Below are 21790 nucleotides of genomic sequence, written 5' to 3' on the forward strand. Positions count from 1 at the left end.
GTTTTGTATTTATTTAGTATGGTCAGGGCGTGAGTTGGGTGGGCAGTCTATGTTTGTTTTTCTATGTTTTGGGGCATTTCTATGTTTTCGGCCTAGTATGGTTCTCAATCAGAGGCAGGTGTCATTAGTTGTCTCTGATTGAGAATCATACTTAGGTAGCCTGGGTTTCACTGTGTTGGTGGGTGATTGTTCCTGTCTCTGTGTTTGTTGTCACAGGATAGGACTGTTTTGCGTTTTCACATTTCTTGTTTTTGTTAGTTTGTTCATGTGTAGTGATTTATTAAAACATGAATAACCACCACGCTGCGCTTTGGTCCGCTTCTCTTCCTCCTACAGACGAACGCCCTTACGCAACTGCAATTTACATGGCCCAATTCAGTTTTTTTTTAAATTATATTTGCATTAAATTATACATTTTGGTTTGAGGGATCAACACAACTGGAAGGATTATTGAAATTCACATCAACAGGGTTTCAAGCACAGCTGTGCCTTTGTTTTTGTTATTTCTGAAGAAACACACACACAGCGGTAGTGTTAGCTGTGTTACTATGGTACCAAACACACACAGCGGTAGTGTTAGCTGTGTTACTATGGTACCAAACACACACAGCGGTAGTGTTAGCTGTGTTACTATGGCACCAAACACACACAGCGGTAGTGTTAGCTGTGTTACTATGGTACCAAACACACACAGCGGTAGTGTTAGCTGTGTTACTATGGCACCAACACACACAGCGGTAGTGTTAGCTGTGTTACTATGGCACCAAACACACACAGCGGTAGTGTTAGCTGTGTTACTATGGTACCAAACACACACAGCGGTAGTGTTAGCTGTGTTACTATGGTACCAAACACACACAGCGGTAGTGTTAGCTGTGTTACTATGGCACCAAACACACACAGCGGTAGTGTTAGCTGTGTTACTATGGCACCAAACACACACAGCGGTAGTGTTAGCTGTGTTACTATGGTACCAAACACACACAGCGGTAGTGTTAGCTGTGTTACTATGGTACCAAACACACACAGCGGTAGTGTTAGCTGTGTTACTATGGCACCAAACACACACAGCGGTAGTGTTAGCTGTGTTACTATGGCACCAACACACACAGCGGTAGTGTTAGCTGTGTTACTATGGCACCAAACACACACAGCGGTAGTGTTAGCTGTGTTACTATGGTACCAAACACACACAGCGGTAGTGTTAGCTGTGTTACTATGGTACCAAACACACACAGCGGTAGTGTTAGCTGTGTTACTATGGCACCAAACACACACAGCGGTAGTGTTAGCTGTGTTACTATGGCACCAAACACACACAGCGGTAGTGTTAGCTGTGTTACTATGGTACCAAACACACACAGCGGTAGTGTTAGCTGTGTTACTATGGTACCAAACACACACAGCGGTAGTGTTAGCTGTGTTACTATGGCACCAAACACACACAGCGGTAGTGTTAGCTGTGTTACTATGGTACCAAACACACACAGCGGTAGTGTTAGCTGTGTTACTATGGTACCAAACACACACAGCGGTAGTGTTAGCTGTGTTACTATGGCACCAAAACACACAGCGGTAGTGTTAGCTGTGTTACTATGGCACCAACACACACAGCGGTAGTGTTAGCTGTGTTACTATGGCAGTAAATACTGATTAACTTGACAGATTGTGACCAGTCTCAACATGGTACCATGCATTGTTCTGTGTTCCAACCCCCTTCTTCTTGGCAGTGACCCAAATGACCCCGTATTCCCTATTTACAGTGGCGTCCTGGTAAACAGTCGTGCCCTATATAGAGGACAGGGCGCCATTTGGGACGGAACCCTTCAGTAATCTTAAGGATTTGCACTCAGTTTATAGACCTCGCCAATATAGTTCCGTGTCAAGATAAGTCAAGTCCATGTGAATAAAGGTTTATCGTGGAATGACTTCGTCTTTGTCTCAACTGAATCTGTGCTGACAAGTTCGACTCTTTCTAATGGGATATGAAACATCTTATAATATTCATATTTTCAATGGACAAAACGACAGTCATCTGAAGAATAGTTTATATTTCTTCGTGGAAAGACTGGGCCTATGAGAGTGAAGTTGCATTGAGTTTCCATAATAGCCAACTTCAATCAGTATTCCGTCCTTACTGTCCTCTGGTAGACCAGGCGAAGGGTTGACGTTAAGAATAAACAGCTATCGGAGACGGACAAAACATGTTCGATATGTCTGCAGAGAGCCGAGGCGTGCGAACAAGTGATCTCTTTGCATGCAAAACCCCTAACCACATTTAGGCTGGGCCCGACTCACGCTCCACACACATCCAACCATGTTTCCAACTTAAACAGATGTGTTCCCGTTGCATAACCCCAGAACTCCTGACAACCAATCACAGGCTCCCGTGCAGGCAGGAAATCATCCTGCAGCTCCAATCAAAAGGAACATTAAAGTGACGTTCCGTCCCATAGGCCATTTTCTTGTCCGTAATATTTAACAGTATTGTTGTAAATGTTTGTTTTGTGTTATGTTTCGACTGGAGTGTCCGGAGAAACTGGACTGTGATTTATAGTCTGTACTCGTTAACATAGCAGACTCCCTCTGGCACATATTCCCTGTAAAACATTTCTTTGCTTTCGTAAGAGGTGTGTTTCGTAATAAGATCAATAACTCCCCATGTACAGTACATATAGTTGGGGAGGATTCTGCATGGTTGGGAAAGTCCCGCAAGTAAACGTTTCACAAATGTTTGTTTCACTGTTGTTTTTAACGAAGCATGCGACAGTAAAAAAGTTGATTTCATTTTAAATATTTGCCAAGCAGAATGAACTGTCATTCAGATCATGAATCATTCCAGGACTTTTTCCGGGCCTGTAATTGAGCTAAGAGAAACTAATCCTGTACCATACCAGTCATACTTGATCTGATGGTCGGTCAAGGACAGGACCCAAGTACCAGCTTGTGAAATTGAAAATGAAGTCAGTTGGAATTACAACTCTATAGAAACAAGCAATCAGCCCAACACCATGTAAAGGTGATCTCACAAACCCTGATACGGGTCTTGTCAGTTCTTGTGACACTTTTGGTGTTTCAGTCCTCCGGAGACTAGGCCCAACAAATCCTCAGATTCACAAAGTACTGGACATTGATTCACCTCAGTAGTTCTGCAGAGTGTTCCTTACCAATGGACTCAATGACAGGTTAACACTCACCAAGTTTTTGTGAAAACAAAATAATCAATGGGACAATTTAATTGGTTGAACCAGTCTAGACCAGTTTTATGACCATAAATCTGGAGAAGACAGGTTACATCAGGTCCCTAGTCTTATGTTGAGGCTCAGGTTACATCAGGTCCCTAGTCTTATGTTGAGGCTGAGGTTACATCAGGTCCCTAGTCTTATGTTGAGGCTGAGGTTACATCAGGTCCCTAGTCTTAAGTTGAGGCTGAGGTTACATCAGGTCCCTAGTCTTAAGTTGAGGCTGAGGTTACATCAGGTCCCTAGTCTTAAATTGAGGCTGAGGTTACATCAGGTCCCTAGTCTTATGTTGAGGCTGAGGTTACATCAGGTCCCTAGTCTTATGTTGAGGCTGAGGTTACATCAGGTCCCTAGTCTTATGTTGAGGCTGAGGTTACATCAGGTCCCTAGTCTTAAGTTGAGGCTGAGGTTACATCAGGTCCCTAGTCTAATGTTGAGGCTGAGGTTACATCAGGTCCCTAGTCTTATGTTGAGGCTGAGGTTACATCAGGTCCCTAGTCTTATGTTGAGGCTGAGGTTACATCAGGTCCCTAGTCTTATGTTGAGGCTGAGGTTACATCAGGTCCCTAGTCTTATGTTGAGGCTGAGGTTACATCAGGTCCCTAGTCTTACGTTGAGGCTCAGGTTACATTTAACATACGTAGTTGTTTGAAAAGTTAATATTTAAGAAAATATTGTTGATTTTCATTTGACCTACACCTGTAAGATGCATTTAGTTCCTCTGTTAAAATGATCATTAATTAGATGTAAAATGTTGTCTTGGGGGGGGGAATTATTCACTTTCGCATAGTTACTTAGATACGATCTTAAAGCAAATAGCAGTGGTTTCTTGAAGCTCTTAATCGCATGGCTAACATGAGTTGTTGTATGTTAAATAGTTAATTATAAACCGGGTGGTTTGAGTCCTGGATGCTGATTGGCTGACAGCCGTGGTCTATCAGACCGCATACCACAGGTATGACAAAACATGTATATTTAGTGCTCTAATTACATTGATAACCAGTTTATAATAGCAATAAGGCACCTCGGGGGTTTGTGGTATATGGCCAATATACCACAGCTAAGGGCTGTATGCAGGGATTCCGCGTTGCGTCATGCCTAAGAACAGCCCTTAGCCGTGGTATATTGGCCATATACCACATCCCCTCGTGCCTTATTGCTTAAAAACGATATAATCGTGTTACTCTCCATGTAGATTGCAATGCCCTCGAGTAAGAACAACTGAAAGGGAAACATAGCTTTAGGTGTAAACTTAGGGTTTATTACAAATGTGCATTTTGTATCCATTACATACTTTAAAATATATACCTGTTTCATGGACACAGTACAGCAACAATACCCAACGTTTATCAAAAAAACTAAACATTACTGCTAACAAGAGTTCTCCTCCCTGTGAACGATGTACACATGGTCCAGGTTGCTTGGTTTCGTTTGGAGTAGTAATGAGACAAAGTCTTTGGTAGTTAGAAAACACAAAACGTCCATTGTGGAACTGTGTTATTCCTCTTCTGGAGATAGGCACCTAGAGTCATGCCATTGATTCAAGTTGAGGTTGGCATCTGAACACTCAGAACATGTCTGCTAGGTCAAGACTGCATTCACAGCCTTTAGAGAAAAAAAAAAATCAGCTGCTCAAATTCATCTCCAGCCCACTACTCTGAACATGTTAGTAAAATGTACAGAGCTAGGCATTCTGGGTAGTAGATACTTCCATCCCCATAATAAATCATTTATCTGAACAGTTACAACGCTCCTATTAACAAGCATTCCATTTTGTTCAGAATCAGAAGAAAAGTAAAATAGCAGGATTTTCCCCCATAAAGCAACACAACTCCAACTGCAGAGAATACAAGTAATGATGATCTGAATCATGATTATGGCAATCAGTTATCGGCAGTGAGGTTGAGATAGAGAAGCAACAGGCCTCTCTTTCTCCAGCAACAGTCCAGGATCTCCTAGATCCTCCTTCTCCTCTACTCGTTGTACTGGAGCTCAGGTTTGGTTTCCCCCGAAGACACGTTGCTTCTTCTTAAGGAATATTGACGGAGAATGTCAGTAGATGGTGGGACAGGTGGAAACAGTCACAAGATAGTAGAGATATTGTCTGACTCCTCAGAACTTGTACTGTCAGAAGAAGAAATCCACATAGGGGGGGTCTAGCAGAGACTGGAAGGCCGTCTGTCTGTCTGTCTTGGGGAAGATTTCCTTTTTCCTTGGCTGGACCTGGAGAGGTAAGCTGGAGGACGGGCCACCCTGGCGTGGAGAGGCATCCCCGGGCCAGCCCTGTCTTTTAGCCCTCTCCCCCCTCTGTAGCAGGGGTAGTAGAGAATGGCTGAAGGGGTTGGCCCTCCTGGCCCCAGAAGGCCGGAGCCTCCCCTCTGTAGCAGGGGTGGTAGAGAATGGCTGAAGGGGTTGGCCCTCCTGGCCCCAGAAGGCCGGAGCCTCCCCTCTGTCCCAATGCAAGCGTTCTCCGACTGGCTACATGTGAGCCCTCTCGTTTAGATATTTTGTCTAAAGAGAAATAGTCTAGATGTCGTAGGAAAGGCTCATCATCTTAGCTTATAGCTTCAGCCTATAGCCGCTAGTTAGAGCTCCTTTTCACATGCTCCGTTGTGTTTCATCGTCTGCTACAGACAGCTTCACTGAAGTTGGCAGTGACGATTAGTTTACAACTGTCCAAGGCAGAACCACCTACACAGCAGAGCCAGCGCTGATGTGGCAGGACTGGTCAGGGTTATGGAGTCCCATCTGGGCCTGTTGCTGGTACTGCTGAGCCTGCTGCTGGTACTGGTTGTCCAGCCGCAGGGGGACCAGAGCGTCTGAGTCGGACGGAACCCGTTCGCGGAAGCTCTCCATCTGTTCTGGACTGGCCAGGTTCTTCAGAAGGCTGTTCTCACGTTCTAGCTGGTTGTTCTTCTCAGCCAGCTCTCTGATCTGCTCCTTGAGGATCTCTACTTCCTCCCTGACTGCATACATCAGGTGGTTCTTCACCAGATCCTAAGATAGGAGAGAAGGAATGAGATCTACTGTTAGAGACGTCTGTTTAGAGAGAGAGAGAGTTCTGTGCAACTCATACAAACTAAATCTATCCAAGCATAAGCTTTAACCTACTGTACCTTACAAACACTTGTGGTAACAGGCCATATGGATACAGAGATTTGTACCCATATGGCCTGTATTAAGGTCCAAAGTGTATCAGTAAACTAAATATTTAATAGCCTGACTGCTGTACCTGTCTGACTCAGAACACAGCAGAAAGAACATAGTCACATGCCACATCACATGGCACTGTAGCCACCCAATGCTGCAGGCACGTATAGTTCCATCTCTCTAGTATCCCTGCATATTGTAAATATGGTATTTCAACTGACTTTTTAGTATACTTACTTACTTAGTGTATTTCTTGTGTTTTTTTTTGTTTTGTTCTAGTAATACATTGTTATTGATTATTGAATTGTTGGGTTTTGATTTTGCAAGAAAGGTATTTCACTCTATTTGTCCCTGGGACATTAAAACCTGAAGCTTCTACTGTACTATTTGATTAATTTCACCTTTCTTTAACCAGGTTGCCAGTTGAGAACAAGTTCTCTTTTACAACTGCGACCTGGCCAGGATAATATACTTATGGAGTTGACTAAAGATTAGTCTACTATGCTTACCAACGTACTGTATATGATTACTACGGGCATAGTGCATGAACGTGATGGGATATAGAACAGCCCAGTCTACTTTTATTGGCTTATTATGATGATGATGATGATAAAGTGTATAATGCTGCTTGTGATACATACCATTGCCTGCTCTATCTTGTTGTCAATGGCAACAACGCTAGCACCCGAGGCACTGTGGAGGAGAGAAGAAGAGATGCCATAAGTCAACATATCAAATCAATGCATTAGATCAAAACGAACAAACGGGAGGCCTAGTAAGTCGCAGCAGACTTTATGCTCTCATGCTGACGCCAGACTGCCTTTATGGCACCAGATCCAGAACCAAGATACAATTTAGTCTTGTTTTTTTTAGACGCAATTGCCATGTAATGCCACCACCACAACTGTTTGTTTAATTTGTGTTTAGGCCATTTCTGTCCACGAATGAACCTTGCTCCGACTCTGAACTTATTTTAGATTGGACATGTGTATGAAATAAACAGCCTGTCTGCATCACCCTTGACCTACAATTCCGTATTTTTTATTTTGCAACCTAGCTAACTAGACACATTGTTGCGCACTGCAAAGGATGACATAATATCGAGATCGTTTCAAGATACTCAATCCACTCCATCTACTTTTGTGTTTGAAGACGCACCCGGAGGATATATGCGACAGGCTGGAGTCAAATTCCATTACTCAGACTGCACAGCATTACGGTATTTCTAATGATATCGTAACGAATACCGGCATAACCGGGATTTGTTTAGTCTATTTGCAAATAAATACACATGACTATTTCAATCTCGAATTACAACAATTTTGATGAAATATTGTAATGAAATCTATTACGCACAAATGACGCATCAATAGCACACTAAATCCAGTGCGGTTATCTTATTTACCTGTTGTCGAGTTTTACAGACACCACATCTCCTCCTACTAACGAGGAGAAGAAGGAGATGCTGAAGTTATGCAACTGATAGACAGCAACCTCCATTGGCGTTTTGAAGATCTCCGTACTCATGTTCAGCAGTAGACCCGTTTGTATAATGCTTCTCGCCACGTTTGCGACTGGTTGAGTAGATAAATCTACCTAGATAGATACCAATCCGGGGTTACTGTATTCAGTTTAATCACTCGACTGACTGCACGACTCGATTCGGTTGCTTTTGTTGTGAGTTGAGCTGTGCGTTGTGCGGTAAGGTTGATGTCGGTGACAGGAGGAGACACGTTAAGTTTCAGCGAGTGAATCTATTTCTGCCACCGGGGGGCCTTTATAGTTGAACTGAATCCTGACGTCACCTGACGCCAGAATACATTATGCAAATCCGCCGTGGAGTGAGTTCCCATCTGCCCCCTTTTTCTGACCCGTTTTTGAACTCCTACAAACACAGTAAGAACTCAGTTGTCCCGCAGACCGAATTCATTGACACCTTGAAGCAAATAGGCTAAATAAATGTTTCTTAAAATGTTTCTTTATGCGTATTTTTTTTTTGAGTAAATGGTTTTGGTTGTATAACATGTCATATACAGACTAGGAATGATTTAGCTTGTTTATTTCGTTGTTGTTTTACATCAGCTAAAAATACGTTTAAAGGAATGCTACAACGGAATTATGTTTAAGTATTATAGGCCTCGTATACCTATTAAATCCTATTTTTCCATTCAATCGTTAGTTTGTCAGTGACCATGTGCAACAAACAGTATGGCGATATTATGAAACCTAGCCAATAGAGGCAAACTAGAATCTGGATATATTGAATGCACTACTAACGCATGTATTATTGGTTTATAACAGGATGTTGACATAATGTTTGTTGTTTTGAGTTTTGTTTTTGCAGGTGTAATAGTAGAAGACATAGTGCGGCATGTACAAAAGGAAGTTTTGGGGAACTCCTTATCCATAAGGGTACTTTTCCAGCCACTGCAAGGCTCTGGTTATTTTCCATCGTTTCCTCTAGAACTCTGCTACCCCCTGGTGGCCGAGAGTTGAAATTGTTCATAATATTTACGGGTGTTATATTTTTAGGAGGACAAATAACGAGCCTACTTGGGGAGCGTTTTTTATTTATTTTTGAACAATGGAATTAAATATATTAGAGTTAATTTGTAATACGCAATGTGGTTTTGTTGTCCTAAAATATCCTCACTATCAGGCAAGAGTTACCAGCATAAGGACATCTTATAGGGGTCAATACTGTCATACATAGCTCTACCCAGTGCATGCACCATACTAGCTGCCTTGTTGCTATGGGCTTTCACTGCATAGCAACACAGTTACAACTTTAACACCTCCAACACCCATTTGTGTTGCTAATTTTAGTTCATATAAGACACACACAAAAAAAGGTGTACTGTCAACCATTTTGTGAGGAAAGACATAATTTATCTGTCACTGGTGATTTCACGCTGTGCTGTGGAGCTGCCAGGCTTAGAACCCAACAAGGCTGTTGGGTTCACGCTCGCAACAAGTTCTGACTGAGCTCAATCGTCATGAAAAGCCAATACACCGATGAGTGTAGAAGTGATCAGGCCTACTGTACATCTCACTGTAGAAATGATCAGGCCTACTGTACATCTCACTGTAGAAATGATCAGGCCTACTGTACATCTCACTGTAGAAGTGATCAGGCCTACTGTACATCTTACTGTAGAAATGATCAGGCCTACTGTACATCTTACTGTAGAATTGATCAGGCCTACTGTACATCTTACTGTAGAAATGATCAGGCCTACTGTACATCTTACTGTAGAAATTATCAGGCCTACTGTACATCTTACTGTAGAAATGATCAGGCCTACTGTACATCTTACTGTAGAATTGATCAGGCCTACTGTACATCTTACTGTAGAATTGATCAGGCCTACTGTACATCTTACTGTAGAAATGATCAGGCCTACTGTACATCTTACTGTAGAAATGATCAGGCCTACTATACATCTTACTGTAGAATTGATCAGGCCTACTGTACATCTTACTGTAGAAATGATCAGGCCTACTGTACATCTTACTGTAGAAATTATCAGGCCTACTGTACATCTTACTGTAGAATTGATCAGGCCTACTGTACATCTTACTGTAGAATTGATCAGGCCTACTGTACATCTTACTGTAGAATTGATCAGGCCTACTGTACATCTTACTGTAGAAATGATCAGGCCTACTGTACATCTTACTGTAGAAATTATCAGGCCTACTGTACATCTTACTGTAGAAATGATCAGGCCTACTGTACATCTTACTGTAGAATTGATCAGGCCTACTGTACATCTTACTGTAGAATTGATCAGGCCTACTGTACATCTTACTGTAGAATTGATCAGGCCTACTGTACATCTTACTGTAGAATTGATCAGGCCTACTGTACATCTTACTGTAGAAATGATCAGGCCTACTGTACATCTTACTGTAGAAATGATCAGGCCTACTGTACATCTTACTGTAGAAATGATCAGGCCTACTGTACATCTTACTGTAGAAATGATCAGGCCTACTGTACATCTTACTGTAGAAATGATCAGGCCTACTGTACATCTTACTGTAGAAATGATCAGGCCTACTGTCCATCTTACTGTAGAAATGATCAGGCCTACTGTACATCTTACTGTAGAAATGATCAGGCCTACTATACATCTTACTGTAGAATTCATCAGGCCTACTGTACATCTTACTGTAGAAATGATCAGGCCTACTGTACATCTTACTGTAGAAATTATCAGGCCTACTGTACATCTTACTGTAGAATTGATCAGGCCTACTGTACATCTTACTGTAGAAATGATCAGGCCTACTGTACATCTTACTGTAGAAATTATCAGGCCTACTGTACATCTTACTGTAGAAATGATCAGGCCTACTGTACATCTTACTGTAGAATTGATCAGGCCTACTGTACATCTTACTGTAGAATTGATCAGGCCTACTGTACATCTTACTGTAGAAATGATCAGGCCTACTGTACATCTTACTGTAGAAATGATCAGGCCTACTATACATCTTACTGTAGAATTGATCAGGCCTACTGTACATCTTACTGTAGAAATGATCAGGCCTACTGTACATCTTACTGTAGAAATTATCAGGCCTACTGTACATCTTACTGTAGAATTGATCAGGCCTACTGTACATCTTACTGTAGAATTGATCAGGCCTACTGTACATCTTACTGTAGAATTGATCAGGCCTACTGTACATCTTACTGTAGAAATGATCAGGCCTACTGTACATCTTACTGTAGAAATTATCAGGCCTACTGTACATCTTACTGTAGAAATGATCAGGCCTACTGTACATCTTACTGTAGAATTGATCAGGCCTACTGTACATCTTACTGTAGAATTGATCAGGCCTACTGTACATCTTACTGTAGAATTGATCAGGCCTACTGTACATCTTACTGTAGAATTGATCAGGCCTACTGTACATCTTACTGTAGAAATGATCAGGCCTACTGTACATCTTACTGTAGAAATGATCAGGCCTACTGTACATCTTACTGTAGAAATGATCAGGCCTACTGTACATCTTACTGTAGAAATGATCAGGCCTACTGTACATCTTACTGTAGAAATGATCAGGCCTACTGTACATCTTACTGTAGAAATGATCAGGCCTACTGTCCATCTTACTGTAGAAATGATCAGGCCTACTGTACATCTTACTGTAGAAATGATCAGGCCTACTATACATCTTACTGTAGAATTCATCAGGCCTACTGTACATCTTACTGTAGAAATGATCAGGCCTACTGTACATCTTACTGTAGAAATTATCAGGCCTACTGTACATCTTACTGTAGAATTGATCAGGCCTACTGTACATCTTACTGTAGAATTGACCAGGCCTACTGTACATCTTACTGTAGAAATGATCAGGCCTACTGTACATCTTACTGTAGAAATGATCAGGCCTACTGTACATCTTACTGTAGAAATTATCAGGCCTACTGTACATCTTACTGTAGAAATGATCAGGCCTACTGTACATCTTACTGTAGAATTGATCAGGCCTACTGTACATCTTACTGTAGAATTGATCAGGCCTACTGTACATCTTACTGTAGAATTGATCAGGCCTACTGTACATCTTACTGTAGAGTTGATCAGGCCTACTGTACATCTTACTGTAGAAATGATCAGGCCTACTGTACATCTTACTGTAGAAATGATCAGGCCTACTGTACATCTTACTGTAGAATTGATCAGGCCTACTGTACATCTTACTGTAGAAATGATCAGGCCTACTGTACATCTTACTGTAGAAATGATCAGGCCTACTGTACATCTTACTGTAGAATTGATCAGGCCTACTGTACATCTTACTGTAGAATTGATCAGGCCTACTGTACATCTTACTGTAGAATTGATCAGGCCTACTGTCCATCTTACTGTAGAAATGATCAGGCCTACTGTACATCTTACTGTAGAAATGATCAGGCCTACTGTACATCTTACTGTAGAAATGATCAGGCCTACTGTCCATCTTACTGTAGAAATGATCAGGCCTACTGTACATCTTACTGTAGAAATGATCAGGCCTACTATACATCTTACTGTAGAATTGATCAGGCCTACTGTACATCTTACTGTAGAAATGATCAGGCCTACTGTACATCTTACTGTAGAAATTATCAGGCCTACTGTACATCTTACTGTAGAATTGATCAGGCCTACTGTACATCTTACTGTAGAATTGACCAGGCCTACTGTACATCTTACTGTAGAAATGATCAGGCCTACTGTACATCTTACTGTAGAAATGATCAGGCCTACTGTACATCTTACTGTAGAAATTATCAGGCCTACTGTACATCTTACTGTAGAAATGATCAGGCCTACTGTACATCTTACTGTAGAATTGATCAGGCCTACTGTACATCTTACTGTAGAATTGATCAGGCCTACTGTACATCTTACTGTAGAATTGATCAGGCCTACTGTACATCTTACTGTAGAGTTGATCAGGCCTACTGTACATCTTACTGTAGAAATGATCAGGCCTACTGTACATCTTACTGTAGAAATGATCAGGCCTACTGTACATCTTACTGTAGAATTGATCAGGCCTACTGTACATCTTACTGTAGAAATGATCAGGCCTACTGTACATCTTACTGTAGAAATTATCAGGCCTACTGTACATCTTACTGTAGAATTGATCAGGCCTACTGTACATCTTACTGTAGAATTGATCAGGCCTACTGTACATCTTACTGTAGAATTGATCAGGCCTACTGTACATCTTACTGTATAAATGATCAGGCCTACTGTACATCTTACTGTAGAAATGATCAGGCCTACTGTACATCTTACTGTAGAAATGATCAGGCCTACTGTCCATCTTACTGTAGAAATGATCAGGCCTACTGTACATCTTACTGTAGAATTGATCAGGCCTACTATACATCTTACTGTAGAATTGATCAGGCCTACTGTACATCTTACTGTAGAAATGATCAGGCCTACTGTACATCTTACTGTAGAAATTATCAGGCCTACTGTACCTTTTACTGTAGAAGTTCTTGTTGAAAACAAGTCTAGGTTGAAACCGTTGCTGTTAAAATACAAGTCATCATTTTTATTCTTAACTTGAATAAACTGATTGAAACAAGATATATTTTTTTTTGAGGTAAACACAGAAGAAAAAAAACAGCAACAGCCCCAACCTAGACTTTCTTTCAACAATAATTTCTACAGTAAGATCTACAGTAGGCCTGATCATTGTTCATCTGTACTGTTACTTAGAGTTTCACTATCATAAAGCCTGTGTGTGTGTTTTGTTACTCGTCTGTGTGATGGGATCAATCCTTTCATTCCAGTTCAGAATTAAAATGATTTATTGAATTTTAACGGCAACAGTTCCAACATAGACAGATATGTAAGAGTTTTTAATGGGGGAAATAAACTGACTAGTTATTTATATGGTATTTCATTGTTCTTTGTTTTTGTCTATATTGCATTTGTTTTAGGCATAAGGGAAATGAAATGTACCAATATTTATGTATAGTTGCATATGTTCCTAAGCTTGGGTCCCAGGAAAAACACAGAATTTCTCATTTGGGTCTCAGGCTGGAAAAGTTTAATAACCCTTGCACTGGGGGGGTAGTCACAGGGGTCATGGCTTTGTACTGGTATTTTAAAAAGGTGTAATGTGCTGTTTCCAATCTAAATACTGGAGGGAGAGAGAGGGACAGAGAGAGGGAGAGGGAGAAAGAGAGAGGGGGGATGGAGAAGGAGAGATAGAGAGGGAGAGAGAGGGATAGTGAGAGGGAGAGAGAGGGGGGGTGGAGAAGGAGAGAGAGATAGGGACAGCGAGAAGGACAAAGAGAGAGAGAGGGGGGGGGGAGAGAGAGAGAGGTGTATTTCTTATACCTCACACCATGAGAATGTAAACAAAGTACTGGTGTTTGACCAACAATGAGTCCTACTGTTTATATTCTCCTCAGTCATATTACCCTGAGTCTTCCTACTGTTTATATTCTCCTCAGTCATATTACCCTGAGTCTTCCTACTGTTTATATTCTCCTCAGTCATATTACCCTGAGTCTTCCTAGCGTTTATATGCTATAAGGGAAACTGTCAGCCAGCGTCCATTGAGATAAGTGTGCTCCAGCCTAAAGGGACCAGCAGGATCTATGACTCATTACAGAGCCTCCCAAAGGGCAGTATATTTCCCCATAATGCACTACTTTTGACCAGGGCACATAGGACTCTGCTCATAAATAGAGCACTTTACAGGGAAAAGGGTGCCATTTGGTACACATCTCTGGATCTATGAGTCATGATACAGCCAGTTAGGGGTTGAGCCAGACTTTCCATCAGATGTCCTAGTCAGAGAGCCCAGCAAAACACATTCTAACAATTTAGTCTCTCCGTATCTCTCATCTGGATCCCCATGGTGAGCTCCAGAGGCCCAAGGCTTTGGGACCCCATGGTGACCTCCAGAGGCCCAAGGCTTTGGGACCCCATGGTGACCTCCAGAGGCCCAAGGCTTTGGGACTCCATGGTGACCTCCAGAGTCCCAAGGCTTTGGATCCCCATGGTGAGCTCCAGAGGCCCAAGGCTTTGGGACCCCATGGTGACCTCCAGAGGCCCAAGGCTTTGGGACCCCATGGTGACCTCCAGTGGCCCAAAGCTTTGGATCCCCATGGTGACCTCCAGAGGCCCAAGACTTTGGGACCCCATGGTGACCTCCAGTGGCCCAAGGCTTTGGATCCCCATGGTGACCTCCAGTGGCCCAATGCTTTGGGACCCCATGGTGACCTCCAGTGGCCCAAGGCTTTGGGACCCCATGGTGACCTCCAGTGGCCCAAGGCTTTGGATCCCCATGGTGACCTCCAGAGGCCCAAGGCTTTGGGACCCCATGGTGACCTCCAGAGGCCCAAGGCTTTGGGACCCCATGGTGACCTCCAGAGGTCCAAGGCTTTGGGACCCCATGGTGACCTCCAGAGGCCCAAGGCTTTGGCAATGTGTACTTCCCAAATAATGCACTACTTTTGACCAGAGCAGGGCTTTGGATCCCCATGGTGACCTCCAGAGGCCCAAGGCTTTGGTCAAAAGTAGTGCACTATTATCTTTAGGATGTAGCCTAGAATATCTATTCGCCTCTGGAGGTCACCATGGGGTCCCAACGCCTTGGGCCTCTGTAGCCCAGAGGAATTATGAGTTTAACATTACGTGTAAAAATTGTCAGACAGACCATGGAGTATATGGAATATCCTGTGCTTAGCATTCATGGGAGAAATCACAACTACTCATCCTGAAGGTAAGCCTCTACGATGCAGAGAATAGCATAAATGCATGAACTGACAAGTGGGAGTGAGACATACAATGAAAACCAAATCACAAGCCATCAGTTTGTCACATAGAGAAAAGGGGGGGGGGATGTCTCTGACAGACTCTTCTTCTCTGTAAAAACAATGCATGTTCTTCACCCATAGACAATGGATCCACTGTCCTACTGGCAACAATACAAGGGTCTAAGAAAGAATAATAAGGACAGTTTTTCCCTTTCTTATCAAACAGAATGGTTCAGTATTTTATATACAGACATACGTATATTAGTATGTTATACATCCAGACTTCCAGACCAATTTGATTAAATGTTATGGAGGAGTATGACTTCCCCAGTGTTTATTAACCTGTTACAAATCAACCAAATGTCAACCTTCCCTACTATTCCTGCCAGTCCCTGTACCTCCTCAACAAACCAACCAAATGTCAACCTTCCCTACTATTCCTGCCAGTCCCTGTACCTCCTCAACAAACCAACCAAATGTCAACCTTCCCTACTATTCCTGCCTGTCCCTGTACCTCCTCAACAAACCAACCAAATGTCAACCTGCCCTACTATTCCTGCCTGTCCCTGTACCTCCTCAACAAACCAACCAAATGTCAACCTTCCCTACTATTCCTGCCTGTCCCTGTACCTCCTCAACAAACCAACCAAATGTCAACCTGCCCTACTATTCCTGCCAGTCCCTGTACCTCCTCAACAAACCAACCAAATGTCAACCTGCCCTACTATTCCTGCCAGTCCCTGTACCTCCTCAACAAACCAACCAAATGTCAACCTGCCCTACTATTCCTGCCTGTCCCTGTACCTCCTCAACAAACCTAACAAATGTCAACCTTCCCTACTATTCCTGCCTGTCCCTGTACCTCCTCAACAAACCAACCAAATGTCAACCTTCCCTACTATTCCTGCCAGTCCCTGTACCTCCTCAACAAACCAACCAAATGTCAACCTTCCCTACTATTCCTGCCAGTCCCTGTACCTCCTCAACAAACCAACCAAATGTCAACCTGCCCTACTATTCCTGCCAGTCCCTGTACCTCCTCAACAAACCAACCAAATGTCAACCTGCCCTACTATTCCTGCCAGTCCCTGTACCTCCTCAACAAACCAACCAAATGTCAACCTGCCCTACTATTCCTGCCAGTCCCTGTACCTCCTCAACAAACCAACCAAATTTCAACCTTCCCTACTATTCCTGCCAGTCCCTGTACCTCCTCAACAAACCAACCAATCACCTTTCTCTTGACAACGTAATGACACATTCAACCATCCACACGCTCCAAAAAAGGTTCTGAACACATGCTGAACGTGCTCCGACCACCACTTACCGCCGATACCCCCTCTGGGACAGACTAGGTGAGTAGGGGGGTTGGTAGTGGTAGTTCATGGCTCTCGCAACGCTGCTCAGACGCCTCTGTGTCTGCAGTGGGGCTGGGACGGCAGCAGGCGGCTCGGCTAGTCGCTGGATGGTTTGCTGGGCTGGCCCAGGGGATGGGAGAGGTGGTCTGCTTCTGGCCTGGCTAGGGAGTGGGACAACGCGGGGACGCGACCGACAGGCTCCCATCCCAATGACCAACAAACGAATGAGAGGATAGTGGAGAGACAGGGATGCTTTCACTGTTCTGTTATTCACCATTGTTTCTGTTTTTTTCTCAGCGATCTCTCTCAAAACACAAAGAGAAAACTGACGAGGATACCTCTGGATGTGGGCCAAAGCCTACGCACAACGCAGCACACAGTGGCACTCATCGTGTGATGTTCCAGGGCCGTATTAGGCCCATACCATCAGCAACCATTGTCACGCAACAGCTGGCCTTGCACTGAATGTGAACCTCATTTACAATGAGGGAAAATTCTTTAATCTGAAACATTTCTAAAACGGTTTTAATGTATTGAGTACTGATGGAATCTGTTGTGCAACAGACTGGAGTAAATCTTCTCTAACTGTCTCAGAGAGGCATAACTAATTGTCATAACGATCTCTATTGTTGAATGAAACCCTGTTTGTGTTTGTAATGAAACACGAGTCATTCATTGTTCTGTGACATGGAACATGCAGCCAAGCTCTGCAGTATGTTGGGTCTGACCGAGTGGCACAGCGGTCTAAGGCACTGCATCACAGTGCTAGAGGCGTCTTTACAGACCACGGTTCAATTCCATGCTGTATCACAACATGTGTTAATGTGTTACTGTGACAGGTCTAAAGGGCTTTCCTTCCACACCCCTGGTAATTCACGTGCTACTGTGGCAGGTCAACAGGGCTTTCCTTCCACACCCCTGGCAATTCATGTGTTACTGTGGGAGGTCAACAGGGCTTTCCTTCCACACCCCTGGTAATTCACGTGTTACTGTGGGAGGTGGTGTGACCAGGTGCATGATTGATAGCTATAGGAAAGGTTAGGTTTTAGAAGGTCTGGCTAACTACCAGAGGCACAAAGTGACAGACCTCTTGAAACTGTCTCTCAGTATTATAGCAGACCTCTTGAAACTGTCTCTCAGTATTATAGCAGACCTCTTGAAACTGTCTCTCAGTGTTATAGCAGACCTCTTGAAACTGTCTCTCAGTATTATAGCAGACCTCTTGAAACTGTCTCTCAGTATTATAGCAGACCTCTTGAAACTGTCTCTCAGTGTTATAGCAGACCTCTTGAAACTGTCTCTCAGTATTATAGCAGACCTCTTGAAACTGTCTCTCAGTATTATAGCAGACCTCTTGAAACTGTCTCTCAGTGTTATAGCAGACCTCTTGAAACTGTCTCTCAGTATTAGGGCAGGCCTCTTGAAACTGTCTCTCAGTATTATAGCAGACCTCTTGAAACTGTCTCTCAGTATTATATCAGACCTCTTGAAACTGTCTCTCAGTATTATATCAGACCTCTTGAAACTGTCTCTCAGTGTTATAGCAGACCTCTTGAAACTGTCTCTCAGTATTATAGCAGACCTCTTGAAACTGTCTCTCAGTGTTATAGCAGACCTCTTGAAACTGTCTCTCAGTATTATAGCAGACCTCTTGAAACTGTCTCTCAGTGTTATAGCAGACCTCTTGAAACTGTCTCTCAGTATTATAGCAGACCTCTTGAAACTGTCTCTCAGTGTTATAGCAGACCTCTTGAAACTGTCTCTCAGTATTATAGCACACCTCTTGAAACTGTCTCTCAGTGTTATAGCAGACCTCTTGAAACTGTCTCTCAGTGTTATAGCAGACCTCTTGAAACTGTCTCTCAGTGTTATAGCAGACCTCTTGAAACTGTCTCTCAGTATTATAGCAGACCTCTTGAAACTGTCTCTCAGTATTATAGCAGGCCTCTTGAAACTGTCTCTCAGTATTATAGCAGACCTCTTGAAACTGTCTCTCAGTGTTATAGCAGACCTCTTGAAACTGTCTCTCAGTATTATAGCAGACCTCTTGAAACTGTCTCTTAGTACTATGACAGACCTCTTGAAACTGTCTCTCAGTATTATAGCAGACCTCTTGAAACTGTCTCTCAGTATTATAGCAGACCTCTTGAAACTGTCTCTTAGTACTATGACAGACCTCTTGAAACTGTCTCTCAGTGTTATAGCAGACCTCTTGAAACTGTCTCTCAGTGTTATAGCAGACCTCTTGAAACTGTCTCTCAGTATTATAGCAGACCTCTTGAAACTGTCCCTCAGTGTTATAGCAGACCTCTTGAAACTGTCTCTCAGTATTATAGCAGACCTCTTGAAACTGTCTCTCAGTGTTATGCCTCCGAAGCAGTTGTCATATGTTCAAGTTCAAGTCTTTGAAATTCCATTTTTTTGGATGTAAGATACAGTATAAACTATTAGATATATGTCAGATAATGTCAGATATAATATAACATACCATGTCAGATATAAACTGTAGCTAGATTGACATTTGACACGTCATTCTGAATGATGTTGATCACACACTGTGATCCCACAGTGCCAACATATTGTAATGCAGACTAATGACACACATATCCATACAGATATTTCCTGACATGGTGGGAACACAGGGACAGATCAATGGTAATTCCCTGGAAAATGTCAAGGTCGTCTCAAGAAGTGAGTCAATCCAGTTTGACAGAAATGGGGCGTGCTCGGTTTCCTTTGGCACTCTTTTGTACCTGGGCAAAATGCTAAGACAAATGTAGAGAGATATATTGTACTGTGGAAGTACTGTTCATACCTGTTACAGTTGTTATTCACATTTTAAACAAGCTGAAGCAGGACATCGTGTCAAAAACAAGGGCATTACATTACACAAGGTTGAAGATGATACTTTGTGTCAGTCTTGTTGGTCCATAGAGTATCTGTAGAAACCATCAACTGAGCTGTGGCAGGTCAACAGGGCTTTCCTTCCATACCCCTGGTAATTCATGTGTTACTGTGGCAGGTCAACAGGGCTTTCCTTCCACACCCCTGGTAATTCATGTGTTACTGTGGCAGGGCAACAGGGCTTTCCTTCCACACCCCTGGTAATTCATGTCTTACTGTGGCAGATCAACAGGGCTATCCTTCCACACCCCTGGTAATTCATGTGTTACTTTGGCAGGTCAACAGGGCTTTCCTTCCACACCCCTGGTAATTAATGTGTTACTGTGGGAGGTGGTGACCCCAGGTGCATGATTGATAGCTATAGGAAAGGTTAGGTTTTAGAAGGTCTGGCTAACTACCAGAGGCACAAAAATGACAGACCACTTGAAACTGTCTCTCAGTATTATAGCAGACCTCTTGAAACTGTCTCTCAGAATTATAGCAGACCTCTTGAAACTGTCTCTCAGTATTATATCAGACCTCTTGAAACTGTCTCTCAGTATAATAGCAGACCTCTTGAAACTGTCTCTCAGTGTTATAGCAGACCTCTTGAAACTGTCTCTCAGTATTATAGCAGACCTCTTGAAACTGTCTCTTAGTACTATGACAGACCTCTTGAAACTGTCTCTCAGTATTATAGCAGACCTCTTGAAACTGTCTCTCATTATTATAGCAGACCTCTTGAAACTGTCTCTCAGTGTTATAGCAGACCTCTTGAAACTGTCTCTCAGTATTATAGCAGACCTCTTGAAACTGTCTCTCAGTATTAGAGCAGACCTCTTGAAACTGTCTCTCAGTATTATAGCAGACCTCTTGAAACTGTCTCTCAGTATTATAGCAGACCTCTTGAAACTGTCTCTCAGTATTAGAGCAGACCTCTTGAAACTGTCTCTCAGTATTATAGCAGACCTCTTGAAACTGTCTCTCAGTGTTATAGCAGACCTCTTGAAACTGTCTCTCAGTATTATAGCAGACCTCTTGAAACTGTCTCTCAGTATTATATCAGACCTCTTGAAACTGTCTCTCAGTGTTATAGCAGACCTCTTGAAACTGTCTCTCAGTATTATAGCAGACCTCTTGAAACTGTCCCTCAGTATTATAGCAGACCTCTTGAAACTGTCCCTCAGTATTATAGCAGACCTCTTGAAACTGTCTCTCAGTATTATAGCAGACCTCTTGAAACTGTCTCTCAGTATTATAGCAGACCTCTTGAAACTGTCTCTCAGTGTTATAGCAGACCTCTTGAAACTGTCCCTCAGTGTTATAGCAGACCTCTTGAAACTGTCTCTCAGTATTATAGCAGACCTCTTGAAACTGTCTCTCAGTATTATAGCAGACCTCTTGAAACTGTCTCTCAGTATTATAGCAGACCTCTTGAAACTGTCTCTCAGTATTATAGCAGACCTCTTGAAACTGTCCCTCAGTGTTATAGCAGACCTCTTGAAACTGTCTCTCAGTATTATAGCAGACCTCTTGAAACTGTCTGTAACGGTTTTCTTTATGAGAAGGAGAGTCGGACCAAAATGCGGCGTGTAGATTACGATCCATGTTTATTGTGACTATAGCAACACGAATCTAAATACAAACAGTGCAAAATAATAAATGTAATGAAAACCGAAACAGCCTAAACTGGTGCAAACTAACACTAAGGACAGGAACAATCACCCACAAACACACAGTGAACCCCAGGCTACCTAAATATGGTTCCCAATCAGAGACAATGACGAACACCTGCCTCTGACTGAGAACCATATCAGGCTGAACATAGAAATAGACAAACAAGACATGAAACATAG

At 42.7% G+C, this 21790-nt stretch overlaps 1 protein-coding gene across 2 annotated transcripts in view; it reads right to left on the reverse strand.

Moving 5' to 3' along the window:
- Positions 1–4481: 4481 nt before the first annotated feature.
- Positions 4482–21790, reverse strand: part of LOC110504506 (TSC22 domain family protein 3) — a 77400-nt gene continuing 60091 nt past the window's right edge. The window contains exons 1-3 of one of the 2 annotated variants that reach the window (XM_021583260.3): positions 7798–8183; positions 7034–7085; positions 4482–6239 (exon numbers count right to left, since the gene is read on the reverse strand). In XM_021583260.3, the coding sequence (XP_021438935.1) occupies positions 5934–6239; positions 7034–7085; positions 7798–7919 (480 nt within the window). In that variant the 5' untranslated portion in view covers positions 7920–8183 and the 3' untranslated portion in view covers positions 4482–5933. Of the gene's footprint in view, positions 6240–7033; positions 7086–7797; positions 8184–21790 lie in introns of those variants that run through there. The other variant, XM_021583258.3, reaches the window with a different exon arrangement.

Source organism: Oncorhynchus mykiss, chromosome 25 (genome assembly GCF_057628025.1).
Source record: "Oncorhynchus mykiss isolate SJ-2025 chromosome 25, ASM5762802v1, whole genome shotgun sequence".
Classification (NCBI taxonomy): domain Eukaryota; kingdom Metazoa; phylum Chordata; class Actinopteri; order Salmoniformes; family Salmonidae; genus Oncorhynchus; species Oncorhynchus mykiss.